This window comes from Leucoraja erinacea, chromosome 2 (genome assembly GCF_028641065.1).
Source record: "Leucoraja erinacea ecotype New England chromosome 2, Leri_hhj_1, whole genome shotgun sequence".
NCBI lineage: Eukaryota > Metazoa > Chordata > Chondrichthyes > Rajiformes > Rajidae > Leucoraja > Leucoraja erinaceus.
The window spans coordinates 31,809,320-31,827,168 of NC_073378.1; the positions used below are offsets into that span (position 1 = coordinate 31,809,320).

At 49.3% G+C, this 17,849-nt stretch overlaps 1 protein-coding gene across 4 annotated transcripts in view; it reads left to right on the plus strand.

Moving 5' to 3' along the window:
* LOC129708531 (F-actin-uncapping protein LRRC16A-like) overlaps window positions 1-17,849 on the plus strand; it is a 301,981-nt gene that overhangs the window by 258,449 nt on the left and 25,683 nt on the right. For all 4 annotated transcript variants that reach the window (XM_055654335.1, XM_055654351.1, XM_055654347.1 and 1 more), the window contains 3 exons: window positions 5,741-5,952; window positions 7,331-7,437; window positions 9,159-9,591. In XM_055654335.1, the coding sequence (XP_055510310.1) occupies window positions 5,741-5,952; window positions 7,331-7,437; window positions 9,159-9,591 (752 nt within the window). The remainder of the gene's footprint in view (window positions 1-5,740; window positions 5,953-7,330; window positions 7,438-9,158; window positions 9,592-17,849) is intronic.

The following is a 17,849-nucleotide window of genomic DNA, read 5'->3' on the forward strand; positions in this document are numbered from 1 at the left end:
GGGCCCAGCTGAGGAGTTTTGGCCCAGGCGACGTCACGCGCAATGACCAACACCCCATCCAACTCGTGAACCGATGATCGGCCATGAGAAGGAGGGGTGGTGGTGGTGTCGGCGGTAAGCGAAGGTCCGAAGGTCGCACAGCTGGCTGGGCTGCCGACCGACGGGGCCACGGGCGAGGCGCTGCTGCTGCACTCCATGGGCTGCACTACGTCGGGACGGGTGAGGCGGGGCCGGACGCTGCGCTCCAACCCGACAGTCCCCTCAACCCGAGTAGTAGCGGTCAAATACGGGACAAGGGCGGTCCCGTACGGGACAAACCAATTTAGCCCAATATACGGGATGTCCCGGCTAATACGGGACAGTTGGCAACCTTAGTTGCACCTCCTCCAACCTCATCTACTGTATCCGCTGTTCCGGAGGTGGACTCCTGTATATCGGCGAGACCAAGCGCTAACACCTCCGCACAATCCGACTTAACCTACCTGATCTCCCGGTTGCTCAACACTTTAACTCCCCTTCCCATTCCCAAACTGACCTTTCTGCCCAGGGCCTCCTCCACTGTCAGAGTGAGGCCCAGCGCAAATTGGGGGACCAACGCCTCATATTTCGTTTGGGTAGTTTACACCCCAGCGGTGTGAACAGTGACTTCTCTAACTTCAGATAGCCCTTGGTTTCCCTCTCTCTCCATCCCCTCCCCCTTCCCAGTTCTCCCACCAGTCTTACTGTGTCCGACTACATTCTATCTCTGTCCAGCCCCCTCCCCTGACATCAGTCTGTAGAAGGGTCTCGACCCGAAATGCCACCCATTCCTCCTAATGCTGCCTGTCCCACTGAGTTACTCCAGCATTTGGTGTCTGTCTTCGCTGTTCCTAAATGCTCACCGATACTGAAAAAATTCTTGGAAACTGGCAAAGTTGCTGGTAAATTTAAAAAGAATTATAGAGCTACATCACAGCAAACGATTAAGTTACAAAACTCGCGTTTTAATAGGAAAAGGGGAATTCTGTTCTACCTCAAGTATTTTATTAGTCCGCAAACCCAATTGGAACAAGCGGATAGATTTATTTTTTTTAATAAGCTTCACAATTGTCATGAGGGCATGAAGTTTAGATAGACACAAAATACTGGAGTTACTCAGCAGGACAGGCAGCATCTCTGGAGAGAAGGAATGGGTGACGTTTCGGGTTGAGACCCTTCAGCCCGAAGGGTCCCGACCTGAAAAGAAAGCGAATGGCATGTTGGCCTTCATAACAAGAGGAGTTGAGTATAGGAGCAAAAAGATCCTTCTGCAGTTATACAGGGCCCCAGTGAGACCACACCTGGAGTATTATGTGCAGTTTTAGTCCTCTGGTTTGAGGAAGGGACATTCTTGCTTTTGAGGGAGTGCAGCGTAGGTTCACAAGGGTAATTCCCGGGATGGCAGGACTGTCATATGCTGAGAGAATGGAACGGCTGGGCTTGTACACTCTGGAGTTTAGAAGGATGAGAGGATATATTATTGAAACTTATAAGATAATTAAGGGTTTGGACACGCTGGAGGCAGGAAACATGTTCCCGATGTTAGGGGAGTCCAGAACCAGGGGCCACAGTTTAACAATAAAGGCTAGGCAATGTGGAACGGAGGTGAGGAAACACTTTTTCACACAGAGAGTTGTGAGTCTGCGAATTCTCTGCCTCAGAGGGCGGTGGAGGCAGGTTCTCTGGATACTTTCAAGAGAGAGCTAGATAGGGCTCTTAAAGATAGTGGAGTCAGGGGATATGGAGAGAAGGCAGGAACGGGGTACTGATTGTAGATGATCAGCCATGATCACATTGAATGGCGGTGCTGGCTGGAAGGGTTGAATGGCCTACTCCTGCACCTATTGTCTATTGAAATGTCACCCATTCCTTCTTTCCAGAGATGCTGCCTGGCCCACTGAGTTACTCCAGCATATTGTGCCTATCTTCGGAGTAATCCAGCATCTGCAGTTCCTTCCTACACACTGTTTAGTTTGGTTTAGAGATACAGCGCGGAAGCAGGCCTTTCGGCCCACTGAGTCCATGCTGACCGGCGACACACTAACGCTATCCTACACAAACGAGGGACAATTTACAATTTTTACCAAAGCCAATTAACCTACAAACCTGTACGTTTCATTGGTATCATTTAAAAATAAATTGGATAGGCATATGGATGAGAAGGGAATGGAGGGTTATGGTACGAGTGCAGGCAGGTGGGACTAAGGGGGAAAAAAATTTGTTCGGCATGGACTTGTAGGGCCGAGATGGCCTGTTTCCGTGCTGTAATTGTTATATGGTTATATGGTCTTTGGAGCGTGAGAGGAAACCGGAGAAGACGGGGAGAACAAATAAACTCCGTACAGACAAGCACCCAGAGTCAGGATCGAACCCTGGTCCCCGGCGCTGCAAGGCAGCAACTCTACCGCTGCACCACCATCTTTACTTCCTGCTAGAGATGGTGGAGCTGTTCGTGAGAAATGAGCGCCATCTTGTGGTGAATCAATTGAGCGGCTTCCATTTCTTATTGACATATATTTAAGGATGATTTCTTCACAGTCACTTTCAATTCACAGAAACACAGTCAAATATTCAATAAACAAGTATTCAACAGAGAGTTAGATAGCGCTGTTAGGGCTGACGGAATAAAGGCATATGGGGAGAAAGCAGGAACTGGGTACTGATTTTGGATGATAATAGACAATAGGTGCAGTAGTAGGCCATTCGAGCCAGCACCGCCATTCAATGTGATCATGGCTGATCATCCACAATAAGTACCTGCCTTCTCCCCATATCCCTTGACTCCAATACCTTCTTTAAGAGCCCTATCTAGCTCTCTCTTGAAAGTATCCAGAGAACCGGCCTCCACCGCCCTCTGTGGCAGAGAATTCCACACTCACAATTCTCTGTGTGAAAAAGTGATTCCTCATCTCCGTTCTAAATGGCTTACCCCTTATTCTTACACTGTGGCCCCTGGTTCTGTGCTCCCCCAACATCGGGAACATGTTTCCTGCCTCTAGCATGTTGAATGGTGGTGCTGGCTCGAGGGGCAAATGGCCTACCTCTGCACCTATTTTCTATGTTTCTAAATAGTTTGTTAGCTCCGATAAAAAGACCAGTCATAGTCGGCCAGAACCTGTACCCCAGGATGCGAATAACATGTACTAGAGGGCAAAGCTTTAAGGTGAAGGGGGGGGGGGGGGGGGGGGGGGGGGGTTTAAAATGGAACACCGGGCCTGTACTCGTTGGAGTTTAGAAGGATGAGGGGGAACCTTATTTAAACTTACTGAATAGTGAAAGGCTTGGATAGAGTGGATGTGGGGAGGATGTTTCCACTAGTGGGAGAGTCCAGGACTAGAGGTCACAGCCTCAGAATTAAAGGACATTCCTTTAGGAAGGCGATGAGGAGGAATTTCTTTAGCCAGAGGATGGTGAATCTGTGGAATTCCTTGCCACAGAAGGCTGTGGAGGCCAGGTCAGTGGATATATGTAAGGCAGAGGCAGATAGATTCTTGATTAGTAAGGGCGTCAAGGGTTATGGGGAGAAGGCAGGAGAATGGGGTTAGGAGGGAGAGATAGATCAGCCAGAGATTATCTCCAAAGATGCTGCCTGTCGCGCTGAGTTACTCCAGCATTTTGTGTCCATCTTCAGTTTAAACCAGCACCTGCAGTTCCTTCCTACACATCTCGTCCGCTCCACTGCGAAATCTCCTCGAGGTATGCTTACTTTGAAGGAGTTTTCCACCTCTCCACGACGACACTTCTGCAACATCCCCTCTCAATGCATCCCCTCCCATGATCTCCACTCCCTTTGATGTCTCGTTCTCACACCTCACACTTCCTTATCTCTCTATCTCCCCCATCATCTCCCATGACTCTCAGTCTGAGGAAGAGTCTTGACCTGAAACGTCGCCCATTCCTTCTCTCCAGAGAGGCTGCCTGCCCCACTGAGTTACTCCAGCCTATCTTATATCAGCCATGATTGAATGGCGGAATAGACCTGACGGGGCGACAGATAGCACAATGGGCTAAGAGTTCGGCTGGCAACCGGAAGGTAGCCTTCAAATCCCGCTTGGAGTGCATACTGTCGTTGTGTCCTTGGGCAAGACACTTCACCCACCTTTGCCTGTAATGGAATGTACGGCGGCAGGCGCGGGCACACCGCGACGCCCTGTGTCTCCCTTTCAAGGGAGATGCTAAAAATGCATTTTGTTGTCTCTGTACTGTACACTGACAATGACAATAAATTGAATCATTTCAGCATGGGCCGAATGGCCTAATTCTGCTCCTATCACTTGTGAACATGAACTCTTTGAAAGATAGAAAATAGGTGCAGGTTTGTAGGTTAATTGCCTTGAGTTTGTCTTCTGGGTGCTAGTCTAAATTGCCCCTAGTGTGTGTGGGGCCGTGTTTATGTGCGGGGGATTGCTAGTCGGTGCGGACTCATAGACATAGAAACGTAGAAAATAGGTGCAGGAATAGGCCATTCGGATCTCCAAGCCAGCACCAACATTCAATATGATCATGGCTGATCATCCAAAATCAATACCCGTTCCTGCTTTCTCCCCATATCCCTTAATTCCGTTATCCCTGAGAGCTAAATCTGACTCACTGGAGTTTAGAAGGATGAGGGGAGATCTTATAGAAACACATAAAATTATCAAAGGACTGGACAAGCTAGATGCAGGAAAAATGTTCCCAATGTTGGGCGAGTCCAGAACCAGAGGCCACAGTCTTAGAATAAAGGGGTAGGCTATTTAAGACTGAGGTGAGAAAAAACGTTTTCACCCAGAGAGTTGTGAATTTGTGGAATTCCCTGCCACAGAGGGCAGTGGAGGCCAAATCACTGGATGGAGCTCTAAGGGCTAGTGGAATCAAGGGATATGGGGAGAAGGCAGGCACGGGTTATTGATTGGGGACGATCAGCCATGATCCCAATGAATGGCGGTGCTGGCTCGAAGGGCTGAATGGCCTCCTCCTGGACCTATTTTCTATGTCTCTATGTTTCTATGTTTCTAACTCTGTCTTGAATACGTCCAGTGAATTGGCCTGCACCTGCCTTCTGTGGCAGAGAATTCCAATGCTTGGGATTTGGCAATAGACAATAGGTGCAGGAGTAGGCCATTTGGCCCTTCGAGCCAGCACCGCCATTCAATTGTGATCATGGCTGAACATCCCCAATCAGTACCCCATTCCTGCCTTCTCCCCATATCCCCTGACTCCGCTATTTTTAAGAGCCCTATCTAGCTCTCTCTTGAAAGCATCCAGAGAACCTGCCTCCACTGCCCTCTGAGGCAGAGAATTCCACAGACTCACCACTCTCTGTGAGAAAAAGTGTTTCCTCGTCTCCGTTCTAAATGGCTTACTCATTATTCTTAAACTGTGGTCCCTGGTTCTGGACTCCCTCAACATCAGGAACATGTTTCCTGCCTCTAGCGTGTCCAAGCCCTCAACAATCTTATATGTTTCAATAAGATCCCCTCACATCGTTCTAAACTCCAGAGTGTACAAGCCCAGCTGCTCCATTCTCTCAGCATATGACAGTCCCGCCATCCCGGGAATTAACCTTGTAAACCTACGCTGCACTCCCTCAATAGCAAGAATGTCCTTCCTCAAATTAGGGGACCTAAACTGCACACAAAACTCCAGGTGTGGTCTCACTAGGGCTCTGTACAACTGCACCTCTATAGGACCTCTTTGCTCCTATATTCGATTCCTGACCTCCATTTATTGCTTGGTGCAGAGATGGAGTTTGACTTGGATAAGGCCCTGAAGGACATCCCGGTCCACTATGAGGACTCCACTCCTGGATCGAGCGCCTACAGCAAGCTGGATCGGTACTCACGGCCCAGCAGTATGATGAATGAACTCCCCTCTGATGAAGTGAAGAAGCTGGAACACTATACAAAGTCCAGACCCAAGAGGAACAAAAAGCTGCCATCGAGCAAGACTGCCGTAAGTCATTTTGAGTTTGTCAAACCTACGCTTCACTCCGCTTGCTTCTTGTGGCTGAGTAGACTTGGAAACATAGAAACAGGGAACACAGGTGGAGGTCTGTGCATTAAATGCCTTGGGTCTGTATGCACGGTCTAAGTGTAAATTGTCCCTCGTGTGTGTAGGGTAGTGTTAATGTGCAGGGGATCACTGGTCGGTGCGAGCTCATAGACACAGAAACATAGAAAATAGGTGCAGGAGGAGGCCATTCAGCCCTTCGAGCCAGCACCGCCATTCATTGCGATCATGGCTGATCGTCCCCTATCAATAACCCGTGCCTGCCTTCTCCCCATATCCCTTGATTCCTTTAGCCCGAAGAGCTAAATCTAACTCTTTCTTGAAAACATCCAGTGAATTGGCCTCCACTGCCTTCTGTGGCAGAGTATTCCACAGATTCACAACTCTCTGCGTGAAAAGGTTTTTCCTCATCTCATTCTTAAATGGCCTCCCCCTTATTCTTAATCTCTGACGCCTGGTTCTGTACTCCCAAAACATCGGGAACATTTTTTCTGCTTCTAGCCTGTCCAATCCCTTAAGGATTTTAGATGTTTCTCTCTCATCCTTTTAAATTCCAGTGAATACAAGCCCATAGGCTTTATGGGCCGAATGACCTAATTCTGCTCCTTATGGCTGGCACGGTGGGGCAGCGGCAGAGTTGCTGCCTTACAGCGCCAGAGACCCGGGTTCGATCCCGACTACGGGTGCTGTATGGGTACGGAGTTTGTACGTTTTCCCTGTGACCTGCATGGGTTTTCTCCGACATTTTTGGTTTGCTTCCACACTCCAAAGACGTGCGGGTATGTCGGTTAATTACTTTGGTGTAAAATATAAAATTGTCCCTGGTGTGTGTAGGATAGACTTACGGGCCTGTCCCACTTACGCAAACTTTACAGGTGACTGCCGGCACCCGGCGACCAGAAAGACGCCAAGACTCTTTGGAGACCTCTCTCGACCCTAGGAGACCTCTCACGAACATGTCGCCAAGGGTCGCCTGTATGGTCATGAGAGATCTCCAAAGGGTCGTAACGTCTTTCTGGTCGCCGCTGAATTTTCAACGTTGAAAATTTTAGTGACTTGTCACGGGTGCCGGCAGTCGCCTGTAAAGGTCTCGAAAGTGGGACAGGCCCATTAGTGTGCGGGGATCGCTGGTCGGTGCTTACTCGGTGGGCCGAAGGGCCTGTTTCCGTGCTGTATCTCTAAACTAAACCGAACTAGTGAACTTGGTTACTAATACTGTTGACAAAAGGGGGGGGGGGGCATCAAGATGGTTCGGAGTGACGATGACTATTTAGACACATGGTCTATGTTTCTGAATTAAGGACAAGTTATTTTCCCATAGCTCTCGGCCACAGAGTGTCCGGAGCCCGAGCAGAACGGCCTTACGGATCGAGTGGATGAGGGAGTGGACGAGTTCTTCAACAAGCGGATAACACGCATGGAATCCAAGTAAGTCTTCAAGAGTAGAGAGGCCGGGGAGGGCAGGGGGCAGTCTGAAGGAGGGTCTCGGCCTGAAACGTCACCCCCACATCAGTCTGAAGCAAAGATCCTATAGCAAAGCAAGATAGATCAATCGGCGAAAAAGACATAGTACGGTCATGGGCAGATTCATGGGTAATTTAAGGCCCCATTTCCAGAACCGGCTTCCGTCTTCCCACCAAAGATCCCATAGGATACTAGTGCGGAGACGGAAGCCGGGTACTGAAACATCCTCGTAAAAATAACAGTTATTTGGTAAAAATCTTCTCCTCATTTTCAGAATTTTAATTTATTAACACAAACAGTTCCCCTGCAACGTTGATTACACTGCGAGTCGTGTCCGGTCCGTTTACGGAAATGGATGAAAAAAAGGCCCACGTTCCGTTCCGTTGCGTACTACACGTCAGCCCATTGCATTTAGCAGGAGTGATCTATCTTGCTCCGCTATAGGATCTTTGGTCTGAAGAAGGGTCTCGACCCGAAACGTCACCCGTTCCTTCGTTCCAGGGATGCTGCCCATCCCGCTTTGTTTCTCCAGCTTCTTGGGTCTTTCTTGGGGTTTTCTCAGAGATCTTCAGTTTCCTCCCACACTCCAAAGATGTACAGGATTGTAGGTTCATTGGCTTGATGTAGTGCAGTTTTGAGAAACAGTGTGGAATCAGGCCCTTCGGCCCACTGAGTCTGTCTGTCTTGCAATGGTGCATTCTTGCATGGGAAGAAGGAGCGGCATAGTGGCGCAGCGGTAGAGTTGCTGCCTCACGGCGCCAGGGACCCTGGTTCGATCCCGACTATGTGTGCTTGTCTGTACAGCGTTTGTACGTTCTCCCCGTGACCTGCGTGGGTTTTCTCCGCTATCTCCGGTTTCCTCCAACATTCCATAGATGTGTAGGTTTGTAGGTTAATTGGCTTGGTGTAAGCGTAAATTGTCCCTAGTGTGTGTCGTGATGTGTTAGTGTGCGGGGATCGCAGGTTGGTGCGGGATTCGGTGGGCCGAAGGGTTTGTTTCCATGCTGTATTTCCGAACTGAACTGTAGATGGTGACTATTAAATTTGCGTTTAGACTATTGATATTTACAAGTCACTGACTAAACGTTAACTCAGTTTAAATACTACTTGCCACATTTTCAGGGTTGACGGACTGATGAAAGTTTATGAATTTAACATTCTAAGGAACATATCTGAACCATTTAGTGCCCAAGGAGATCAGTGGTTCCTTTATTATCACGTGTACCAAGATCTTTTTTTTGTACATAGCGGCACGGTGGCGCAGTGGTAGACTCGCCGCTTCACTGTGCTGGAGTTAAGTTAACTAAAGAATTTGCTCTCGAAGCCAAGGGGATGGCTGAACATGTGGTGGGCAGGAACTCGGCCCAACTTGCCCACACCGGCCAACATGCCCCAGCTACACTAGTCCCACCTGCCTGCGTTTGGTGCACATCCCTCCAAACCTGTCCTATCCATGTACCTGTCTAACTCATTTTTTAAATATTGGGATAGTCCCAGCCTCAACTACCTCCTCCGACAGCTCGTTCCACACACCCACTGTGTGAAAAAGTTACCTCGCAGGTCCCTATTAAATCTTTTCCCCCTTCACCTTGAACCTATGTCCTCTGGTCCTCGATTCCCCTATTCTGGGCAAGAGACTCTGTGCGTCCACCCGATCGCTTCCTCTCATGGTTTTTGTGTTTCAGGAGGCTCTCGCTGCGGAGCTCGGACTCTCTAGATGCCGCCGGCGAGTCGGACGACAAAAAGCGGAAGGACTCCAAGAAGAGCAGCTTCCTCAACCTGATCAAGTCGCGCTCCAGCAAGGCGGAGCGGCCCCAGGTGGCAGTGGTTGCCGAGGAGCCGTTGTCGCCCAGAGGCGGGACCAAGAGCCCGGCCGCTGCCGCCGACCTCGGCAGGAGGGACTCCAGGCTGGCGGAACAGAACGGCGGGGCCGAGCTCTCCGAGGGACACAAGACGCCAGACGCTGCGGAGGCCGTGCTGGAGGAGGCGGGGAGGACGGAGAAGGTGGACGGGAAAGGAAGTCCGCAAAGCAGCCGGTGGTACGGGGTGCAAGTGATGGGCAGCGGACTCCTGGCAGAATTCAAGGCCAAGCAGGAAAAGCGGGCAGCTGTCCAGAAAGTGAGTAGGCCTAACTTGAGGAAGGACATTCTTGCTATTGAAGGAGTGCAGCGTAGGTTCACCAGGTTAATTCCCGGGATGGCGGAACTGACATATATGGAGCGTATATGGACATATATGATGAAAGAATGGAGCGACTGGGCTTGTATACTCTGGAATTCAGAAGGATGAGAGGGTATCTTATAGAAACATGTAAAACCATTAAGGGATTGGACAGGGCTAGATGCTGGAAACTTGTTCCCCATGTTGGGGGAGTCCAGAACCGGGGGCCACAGTTTAAGAATAAGGGGTAAGCCATTTAAAACGGAGACGAGGGAAAACCTTTTCACCCAGAGATTTGTGAATCTGTGGAATTCTCTGCCACAGAAGGCAGTGGAGGCCGATTCTCTGGATGCTTTCAAGAGAGAGTTAGATAGGGCTCTTAAAGATAGCGGAGTCAGGGGATATGGGGAGAAGGCAGGAACGGGGTACTGATTGTGGATGAGCAGCCATGATCACATTGAATGGCGGTGCTGCCACGAAGTGCCGAATGGCCTACTCCTGCACCTATTGTCTATTGTCTATGTATCTATAACCCGTTACGTTATATATTTGTCCTGGCCTACAGTTATCTTGTGTCTGTGCAACGTGGATTATTTGATTGTAATCATGTGTAGTCTTTCCGCTGACTGGTCAGCACGATGCAAAACAGCTATTCACTGCACCTCGGTACACTAGACAAAAGTATTGCCTTCACTTTGATAGTCTTAAGAAGTTTAACACTCTGTGTTGTTTGTCTGGGGCGGCACAGTGGCGCAGCGGTAGAGTTGCTGCCTCACAGCACCAGAGACCACGGTTCGATCCCTACCACGGGTGCTGCCTGTACGAAGTTTGTACGTTCTAACCCAAGACCTGCATGGGTCTGAAGAAGGCTCTTGACCCGAAATGTCACCCATTCCTTCTCTCCAGCATATGCTGCCTATACTGCTGAATTACCCCAGCTTTTTGTGTCTATCTTGAGTTTTTTCCAAGATCTTCGGTTTCCTCCCACACTCCAAAGACGTACAGGCTTGTAGGTTAATTGGCTTGGTAGTTTAGAGATACAGCGTGGAATCAGGCCCCTTCGGCCCACCGAGTCCGTGCCGGCCAGTGATCCCCCACACACTAACAATCTCCTAAACACACAGGGGGCAAGTTAACATTTTGTACCAAGCTACAAATCTGTACATCTTTGGAGTGTGGGAGGAAGCCGAAGATCCCGGAGAAAACCCACGCAGGTCACGGGGAGGACGTACAAGCTCCGTGGAGACAGCACCCGCAGTCAGGATCGAACCCGAGTCCCTGGCGCTGTAAAGCAGTAACTCTACCGCTGCACCACCGTGATGTCCATGTATTGTCTTTCCACTGACTGGATAGCACGCAACAAAAACTTTTCACTGTACCTCGGTACACGTGACAATGAACTAAACTCAAACTCAGAGTATTGGGTCTACTTGCTACTGTACGGAGTTTGTGCGTTCTCCCTGCATGGGCTTTCTCCGGGTGCTCCGGTTTCCTCCCACACTCCAAAGACGTGCAGATTTGTAGACTGATTGGCTTCATATGAATTGTAATTTGTCCCAAGTGTGTGAAGGATAGTGTTTGTGTGCGGAGACCGCTGGTCGGCCCAGACTCAGCACACCGATGGGCCAGTTTCCACGCTGTATCTGAACTAAACTAAAGTACTTCTGCAAAAAAACTGATGATATTGATGCAGGGTGCGGGGGACAAGTACTGGGAAGATTTACAAAGATTATAATGTCAGAAATCTGAACATGTATCAAAAAAAAATGTATAGACAAGATATTTAATCGGACGACGGGCTTTACCTTGCACTAAACATTATTCCCTTTATCATATACAGTATCTAACACACTGTTGATGGCTCGATTGTGATTTCTGCTGACTGGTTAGCACGCAATGTAAGCTTTTCACTATACCTCGGTACACGTGACAATTAACTAAACTAAGTAAACTAAACTCCCTTGAGAAAAAAAGACAAAGAGGTGATGTAATGGAAGTTTTTTAATTATGTTGCTCTGATAGAGGGTGGTGGGTACATGGAACGAGCTGCCAGAGGTGGTAGTTCTCGCCGTCACCACGTGGGTTTTCTCCGGGTGCTCCGGCTTCCTCCCACATGCCAAAGACGTGTTGGTTTGTAGGTTGATTGGCTTCGGTAAACTGCCTCGAGTGTGCAAGTCAAGTCAAGTCAAGTTTATTCGCCACATACACGTACGAGATGTGCAGTGAAATGAAAAGTGGCAATGCTCGCGGACTTGCAAATGCAAAAAGACAAACAAACAAACAACCAAACAAACTACAAACAGAATCATATATTCTTTTACATATTAAATATTGTGGGCGGAAGGAAAAAGGTTCAGTAAAGTTAGTCCCTGGTGAGATAGGAGTTTACAGTCCGAATGGCCTCTGGGAAGAAACTCCTTCTCAACCTCTCCGTTCTCACAGCATGACAACGGAGGCGTTTGCCTGACCGTAGCAGCTGGAACAGTCCATTGCAGGGGTGGAAGGGGTCTCCCATGATTTTATTGGCACTTGGCTCTGATTGTGTGCAGGATGAGAAAGTGGGATCACATAGAACAAGTGTATGGTTGGTCGATGATAGGCGTGGATTCGGTGGGCCGAAGGGGCCTGGTTCCATGCTGTATCTTTGAAACTGAAAGCTTGGAGTCTTCCGTGCAGCCAAAGGCAGTCCACAGTTGATTAATTGAAAGATTCTTCTTCTTCTTATCGAGCGCACACACAAGATTAGTAGTTGTGATTAGTAGCTCGGAAGGCCCCAACCACGGATGAACACGGAGGGGGGGCTGGCTGGACTATGGTGCCATCCTCACCTTGGTGCCATTTATGTTATGTTGTGTCGTGGACTTTCTGTGTTTGTGCTTTTTTTAAATTCAATTTCAATTTTATTTTTAATATGTTTATTATTTATTTATTTATTTATTTATTTATTTATTTATTTATGATTTAAAAAAAAAAATTTTATGATACTGCCTGTAAGGGAAATTCATTTTGTTGTCTCAAATTGAGACAATGACAATAAATTTGAATACAATACAATACAATACAATAGTTGTTCAGCCAGAGCTGAACACACTTCTCGGCATCTGCATGCAATGATGTCTGTCTTGTCGCTTCTTGTGTGTGGTGGTGGAAAGATTGGTGGAAACTGGGCCTCGACGTGAACGCTCTTTCCTTGACCCCAATTGAAAGATTAATGAACCTCAGTTCATCGTTGAGGTTAGTGCTGGGTAGTAATTCAATAGCCTGATGGTTGTTGGGAAGAAGCTGTTCTTGAATCTGGTGGTCAGGGTTTCAGACTCCTATACCTTTGTCACACAGCATGGAAACAGGCCCTTCGGCCCAACTTGTCCCATCTACACTAGCCCCACCTGCCCGCGTTTGGTCCATATCCCCCCAAACCTGTCCTATCCATGTACCTGGCTAACTGTTTCTTAAATCTTGAGATAGTCCCAGCCTCAACTACCTCCTCTGGCAGCTTGTTCCATACACCCACCACCCTTTGTGTGAAAAAGTTACTCCTCAGATTTATTTTCCCCTTCATCTTAAACCTATGTCCTCTGGTCCTCGATTCCCCTACTCTGGGCAAGAGACTCTGTGCGTCTACCCGATCTATTCCACTCATGATTTTGTACTCCTCTATTAGATGCCCACTCATCCTCCTGCGCTCCAAGGAATAGAGACCCAGCCTGCTCAACCTCTCCCTATAGCTCAGACCCTCGAGTCCTGGCAACATCATAGTAAATCTTCTCTGTACACTTTCAAGCTTGACAACACCTTTCCTATAACACGCTGCCCAGAACTGGACACAATACTCTAAAGTCTCATTCTGAAGAAGGATCTCAAGCCGTAACGTCACCCATTCCTTCTCTCCAGTGATGCGGGTAATGTTACTCCAGCATTTTGTGTCTATCTTCGATTTAAACCAGCACCTGCAGTTCTTTCCTACACAATACTCTAAATGTAGGGCCGAAGATGTCCTGGTCGGGTTGCTCCTAGGCCTGGCCAAGCTGGCCATCCGCGAGTCACGGCGCCTAGCGGAAGAGGGCTTTGCCCGAGACAGATGCTTGCCCCTTTAACGGTGTTACGTCCGCGCCCAGGTGGTGTGAAAGAGGGAAGTGTTCTTTGAATCATAGTTTGTAATTCAATGTCTGAATAGTTTGGTGATTCTGTAATATGGTGGTGGGTGTATCACCATAGCTTTGTATTTTGTTTGGGGAGGTTTTGTATCGTGTTGGCATTTAAATCAATTATTTTTTGACACAAAAAAAACTTTAAATGCAGCCTCACCAACGTCTTATACAACTGCAACGTGACCTCCCAACTTCTACACTCAGAACCTTCTTTGATATACAGGTGCACAACCTTTTATCCGACGATCCAAATAACGAAAACCTCCGAATAGCGACATTTTTTCGGTCCTTGAAGAAAGGTCCTTGAAAATGTTCACCGAGGGCGGCCCGCAGAGGTGACAGCGGAACCTCCGGTCGGTCCTCGAAGAAAGGGGAGCTAAATCCCCATTCATTCACCCCACCTACACCCCTCTGCTTCCCGGCCATGTGCGTTCCTTCCCTCCCCTCTCCAGCTCCCCGCTCATTGCACCGGCGCGGGGGCTTTGTACTGTCTTCACGTCGCGATGCTAGCAGCACAGTGCCAGTCACCGGAGACGTCAGGACCAACGGAACACCGACCCCCAGGCCCACTGCAAGTACGGAGATCCCAGATCAGCAACTCCAGCCCAGCCCCGTTCCAACTCCAGAAGAACACGCTCCCCGTAGGGGCAGAAGCTGATGGTGTGCAAGAATAACGTCTTGTTCTTGGGGTGGCACAGCTCGGGCTGTGGGCGAACTACCACTTGTCGCCATAGCGGCCCATCGGGGAGCGGATTCCTCTGGAGTTGGAGGGGGGTATTGTGCTGTTTGATCGCCCCCTACTATTCCAGGGACAGGGAGACAGGACGTTCACCGAGGGCGGCCCGCAGAGGTGACAGCGGAACCTCCGGTCGGTCCTCGAAGAAAGGGGAACTAAATCCCCATTCATAAAAGAGAAGGTGAGGGTATATTGCGCGGGAGGGTTAATAATTGACAATATGTTGCTATCTGCCCGCTGAGTTAAAACGTTCCCACGGTAGACACGATACACAGTGTAGGCAGCAGCAGATTGTCGCTCCCTTCAGTTTCACCCCACCTACACCCCTCTGCTCCCCGGCCATGTGTGTGACCCCTTCCCTCCCCTCTCCAGCTCCCCGCTCATTGCACCGGCGCGGGGGCTTTGCACTGTCTTCAAGTCGGCGATGGCTGCAGGTCAGTGCAGTCACCGGAGACGTCAGGACCAATTGGACATCGACAACCAGGCCCACCGCAAGCACGGAGATCCCAGAGACCCACAGCCAACAGCAGCCCAGCCCAGCCCCGCTCCAACTACAGAGGAACCTGGGTTGCGGATGACGGGGCGCAGCTCGGGGCGTCGTAGGGGCCCATCGGGGAGCGGGTTCCTGTTGGTCCTGACGTCTCCGGCCACCTGCTATCCTCCGGGAACTGTACCGCCCTTGCAGGAGAGTGGGGTTGTTTGCAGTTGCAGAGGGAGGGGGCAAGGGCGGTACAGTTCCCAGTCTCAACTCCAGTCCAGGGGGGTGGCCGGAGACGTCAGGACCAATGGGACAGCGACCCCCAGGCCCACTGCAAGCACGGAGATCCCAGAGACCCACAGCCAGCAGCAACTCCAGCCCAGCCCCGCTCCAACTCCAGAGGAACACGTAGGGGCAGAAGCTGATGGTGTGCAAGGTACGAATTGTTCTTGGGGTGGTGCAGCTCGGGCTGTGGGCAAAATGCCACTTGTCGCCGTAGCGGCCCATAGGGGAGCGGATTCCTCTGGAGTTGGAGGGGGAGGGGGGTATTGTGCTGTTTGATCGGCCCTTGCTATCCCATGGACAGGGAGACACAGCGGCTTTTTAGACTGGTGGGCAATCACTTCCAAAGTTCTGCCCACACAGTCAGTACACCTCTCCTACACTGCATTTCATACAAACATTTATTCTGCAAGAAAAAACGACATTGAAGACTCAAACTCGCGACCGAGTAACTGCCGGGATCAAGGCGCAAACTCGCGACCTTGCGGATATGAGCCGAACACTCTACCACTGAGCCAGCCATTAAAATCTACGCTAAATAATTTCCATTCCGAAGACCGACAAATTCTGAATTACGAAAAGTGTCTGGTCCCAAGGCTTTCGGATAAAAGGTTGTGCACCTGTAGTAGGAGTGAAATGAGAACGTAGTGGTGTGGAGAGTGTTGACATTTCAGTGTCCTATTGTTTATTGATGTGTAACAGAAAATCGCAAGACCCGGTGAAAATGGTGCGTTCTTTAATAATCAGTATGAGCTCTCTGCTTCCTGCATGTCTGACATGCATTTTAGCAAGGGTTTTGTGCAGGGCTGATCGGCAAAGTAAATCAGTGGAATCAAAGAAGAGACGAATAGGCTAAAGGATTGTTGGTTGTTGATTGATCATTATTAAGTGCCCTGTTTTATATATATATATATAGATAGATATATATATATATAAATATAAATGCATTGAGGAAAGGGACCCAATGGGTCCCACTTGGTCTGGTATGAATATAAATATGTATGTGTGTGTATGTAAATATATGCCTGTCAGCCATCAAATCTTGGATGCAACTCAACTTCCTTAAATTAAACAGCAACAAAACAGAATTTCTCCTCATTGGCTCCAAATCAACACTTACCAAAATTAACAACCCCACTCTCACTATTGACGGCACCACTGTCTCCCCATCTCCTCAGGCCCGCAACCTTGGCGTGATCTTTGACTCAACCCTCTCCCTTGAGCCTCACATCCGCCATGTTGTCAAAACATCATTTTTTCACCTCCGCAACATTGCCAAAATCAGACCCTCTCTCACACTGCTGAAAGACTCATCCATGCCTTCATCTCATCCCGACTGGACTACTGCAACTCTCTTCTCTTTGGCATTAATTCCTGCAACATCAACCGACTCCAACTGATCCAGAACGCAGCCGCCCGACTCATCACCCACACCAAATCCTGGCACCACATCACACCAGTCCTCAAAGAACTTCACTGGCTTCCCATTTCCCACCAGATCATCTACAAAATCCTGGTCCTCACCTACAAAGCCCTCCACCATCTGGCCCCCCCTTATCTCACTGACCTCCTCTCCCCCTACCAACCCTAACGGTCCCTCAGATCCATTTCAGCCAGTCTCCTCTCCATTCTGAAATCCAACCTCTGCACTTTTGGAGACGGAGCCTTCTCCAGGGCAGCTCCCAGGCTCTGGAACTCCCTCCCACAATTGATCCGAACTTCTGAGTCCCTCACCATCTTCCAGTCCCGCCTCAAGACCCATCTCTTCACCTCTGCATAGCCTTAGTCCCATGTCCCCCTCCCCTTTGCATCTCTGTCTTACTGCTCCATTTTGTTTTGTTCTTGACTCACCATGTAAAGCGACTTTGAGTCCTTGAAAAGCGCTATACAAATAAAATGTATTATTATTATTATTTATATATGTATATGTGTAGACACAAAATGCTGGAGTAACTCAGCGTGACAGGCAGCATCTCTGGAGGAAAGGAATGGGCGATGTTTCGGGTCGAGACCCTTCTTCAGACTGATGTCAGGGGAGGGGGCGGGACAGAGATAGAATGTAGTCGGGGCAGTAAGACTCGTGGGAGAACTGGGAAGGGGGTGGGGATGGAGAGAGAGGGAAACCAAGGGCTATCTGAAGTTAGAGAAGTCATTGGGGCGTAAACTACCCAGGCGAAATATGAGGTGCTGTTCCTCCAATGTGCGCTGGGCCTCACTTTGACAATGGAGGAGACCCAGGCCAGGTCGGATTGGGAATGTTAGGGGGGAGTTGAAGTGCTGAGCCACCGGGAGATCAGGTAGGTTAAGACGGACTGAACGGAGGTGTTCAGTGAATCAATCGCCGAGCCTGCACTGGTCTCGCCGATGTAGAGAAGTTGACACCTGGAACAGCGGATGCAGTAGATGAGGTTGAAGGAGGTGCAAGTGAATATGTGTATACAGTATATCTCCATATCTATATATATATATGTCTGGATATATGTGTGTACATTGAAGGTAGACACAAAATGCTGGAGTAACTCAGCGGGACAGGCAGCATCTCTGGAGAGATGGAATGGGGGACGTTTCAGGT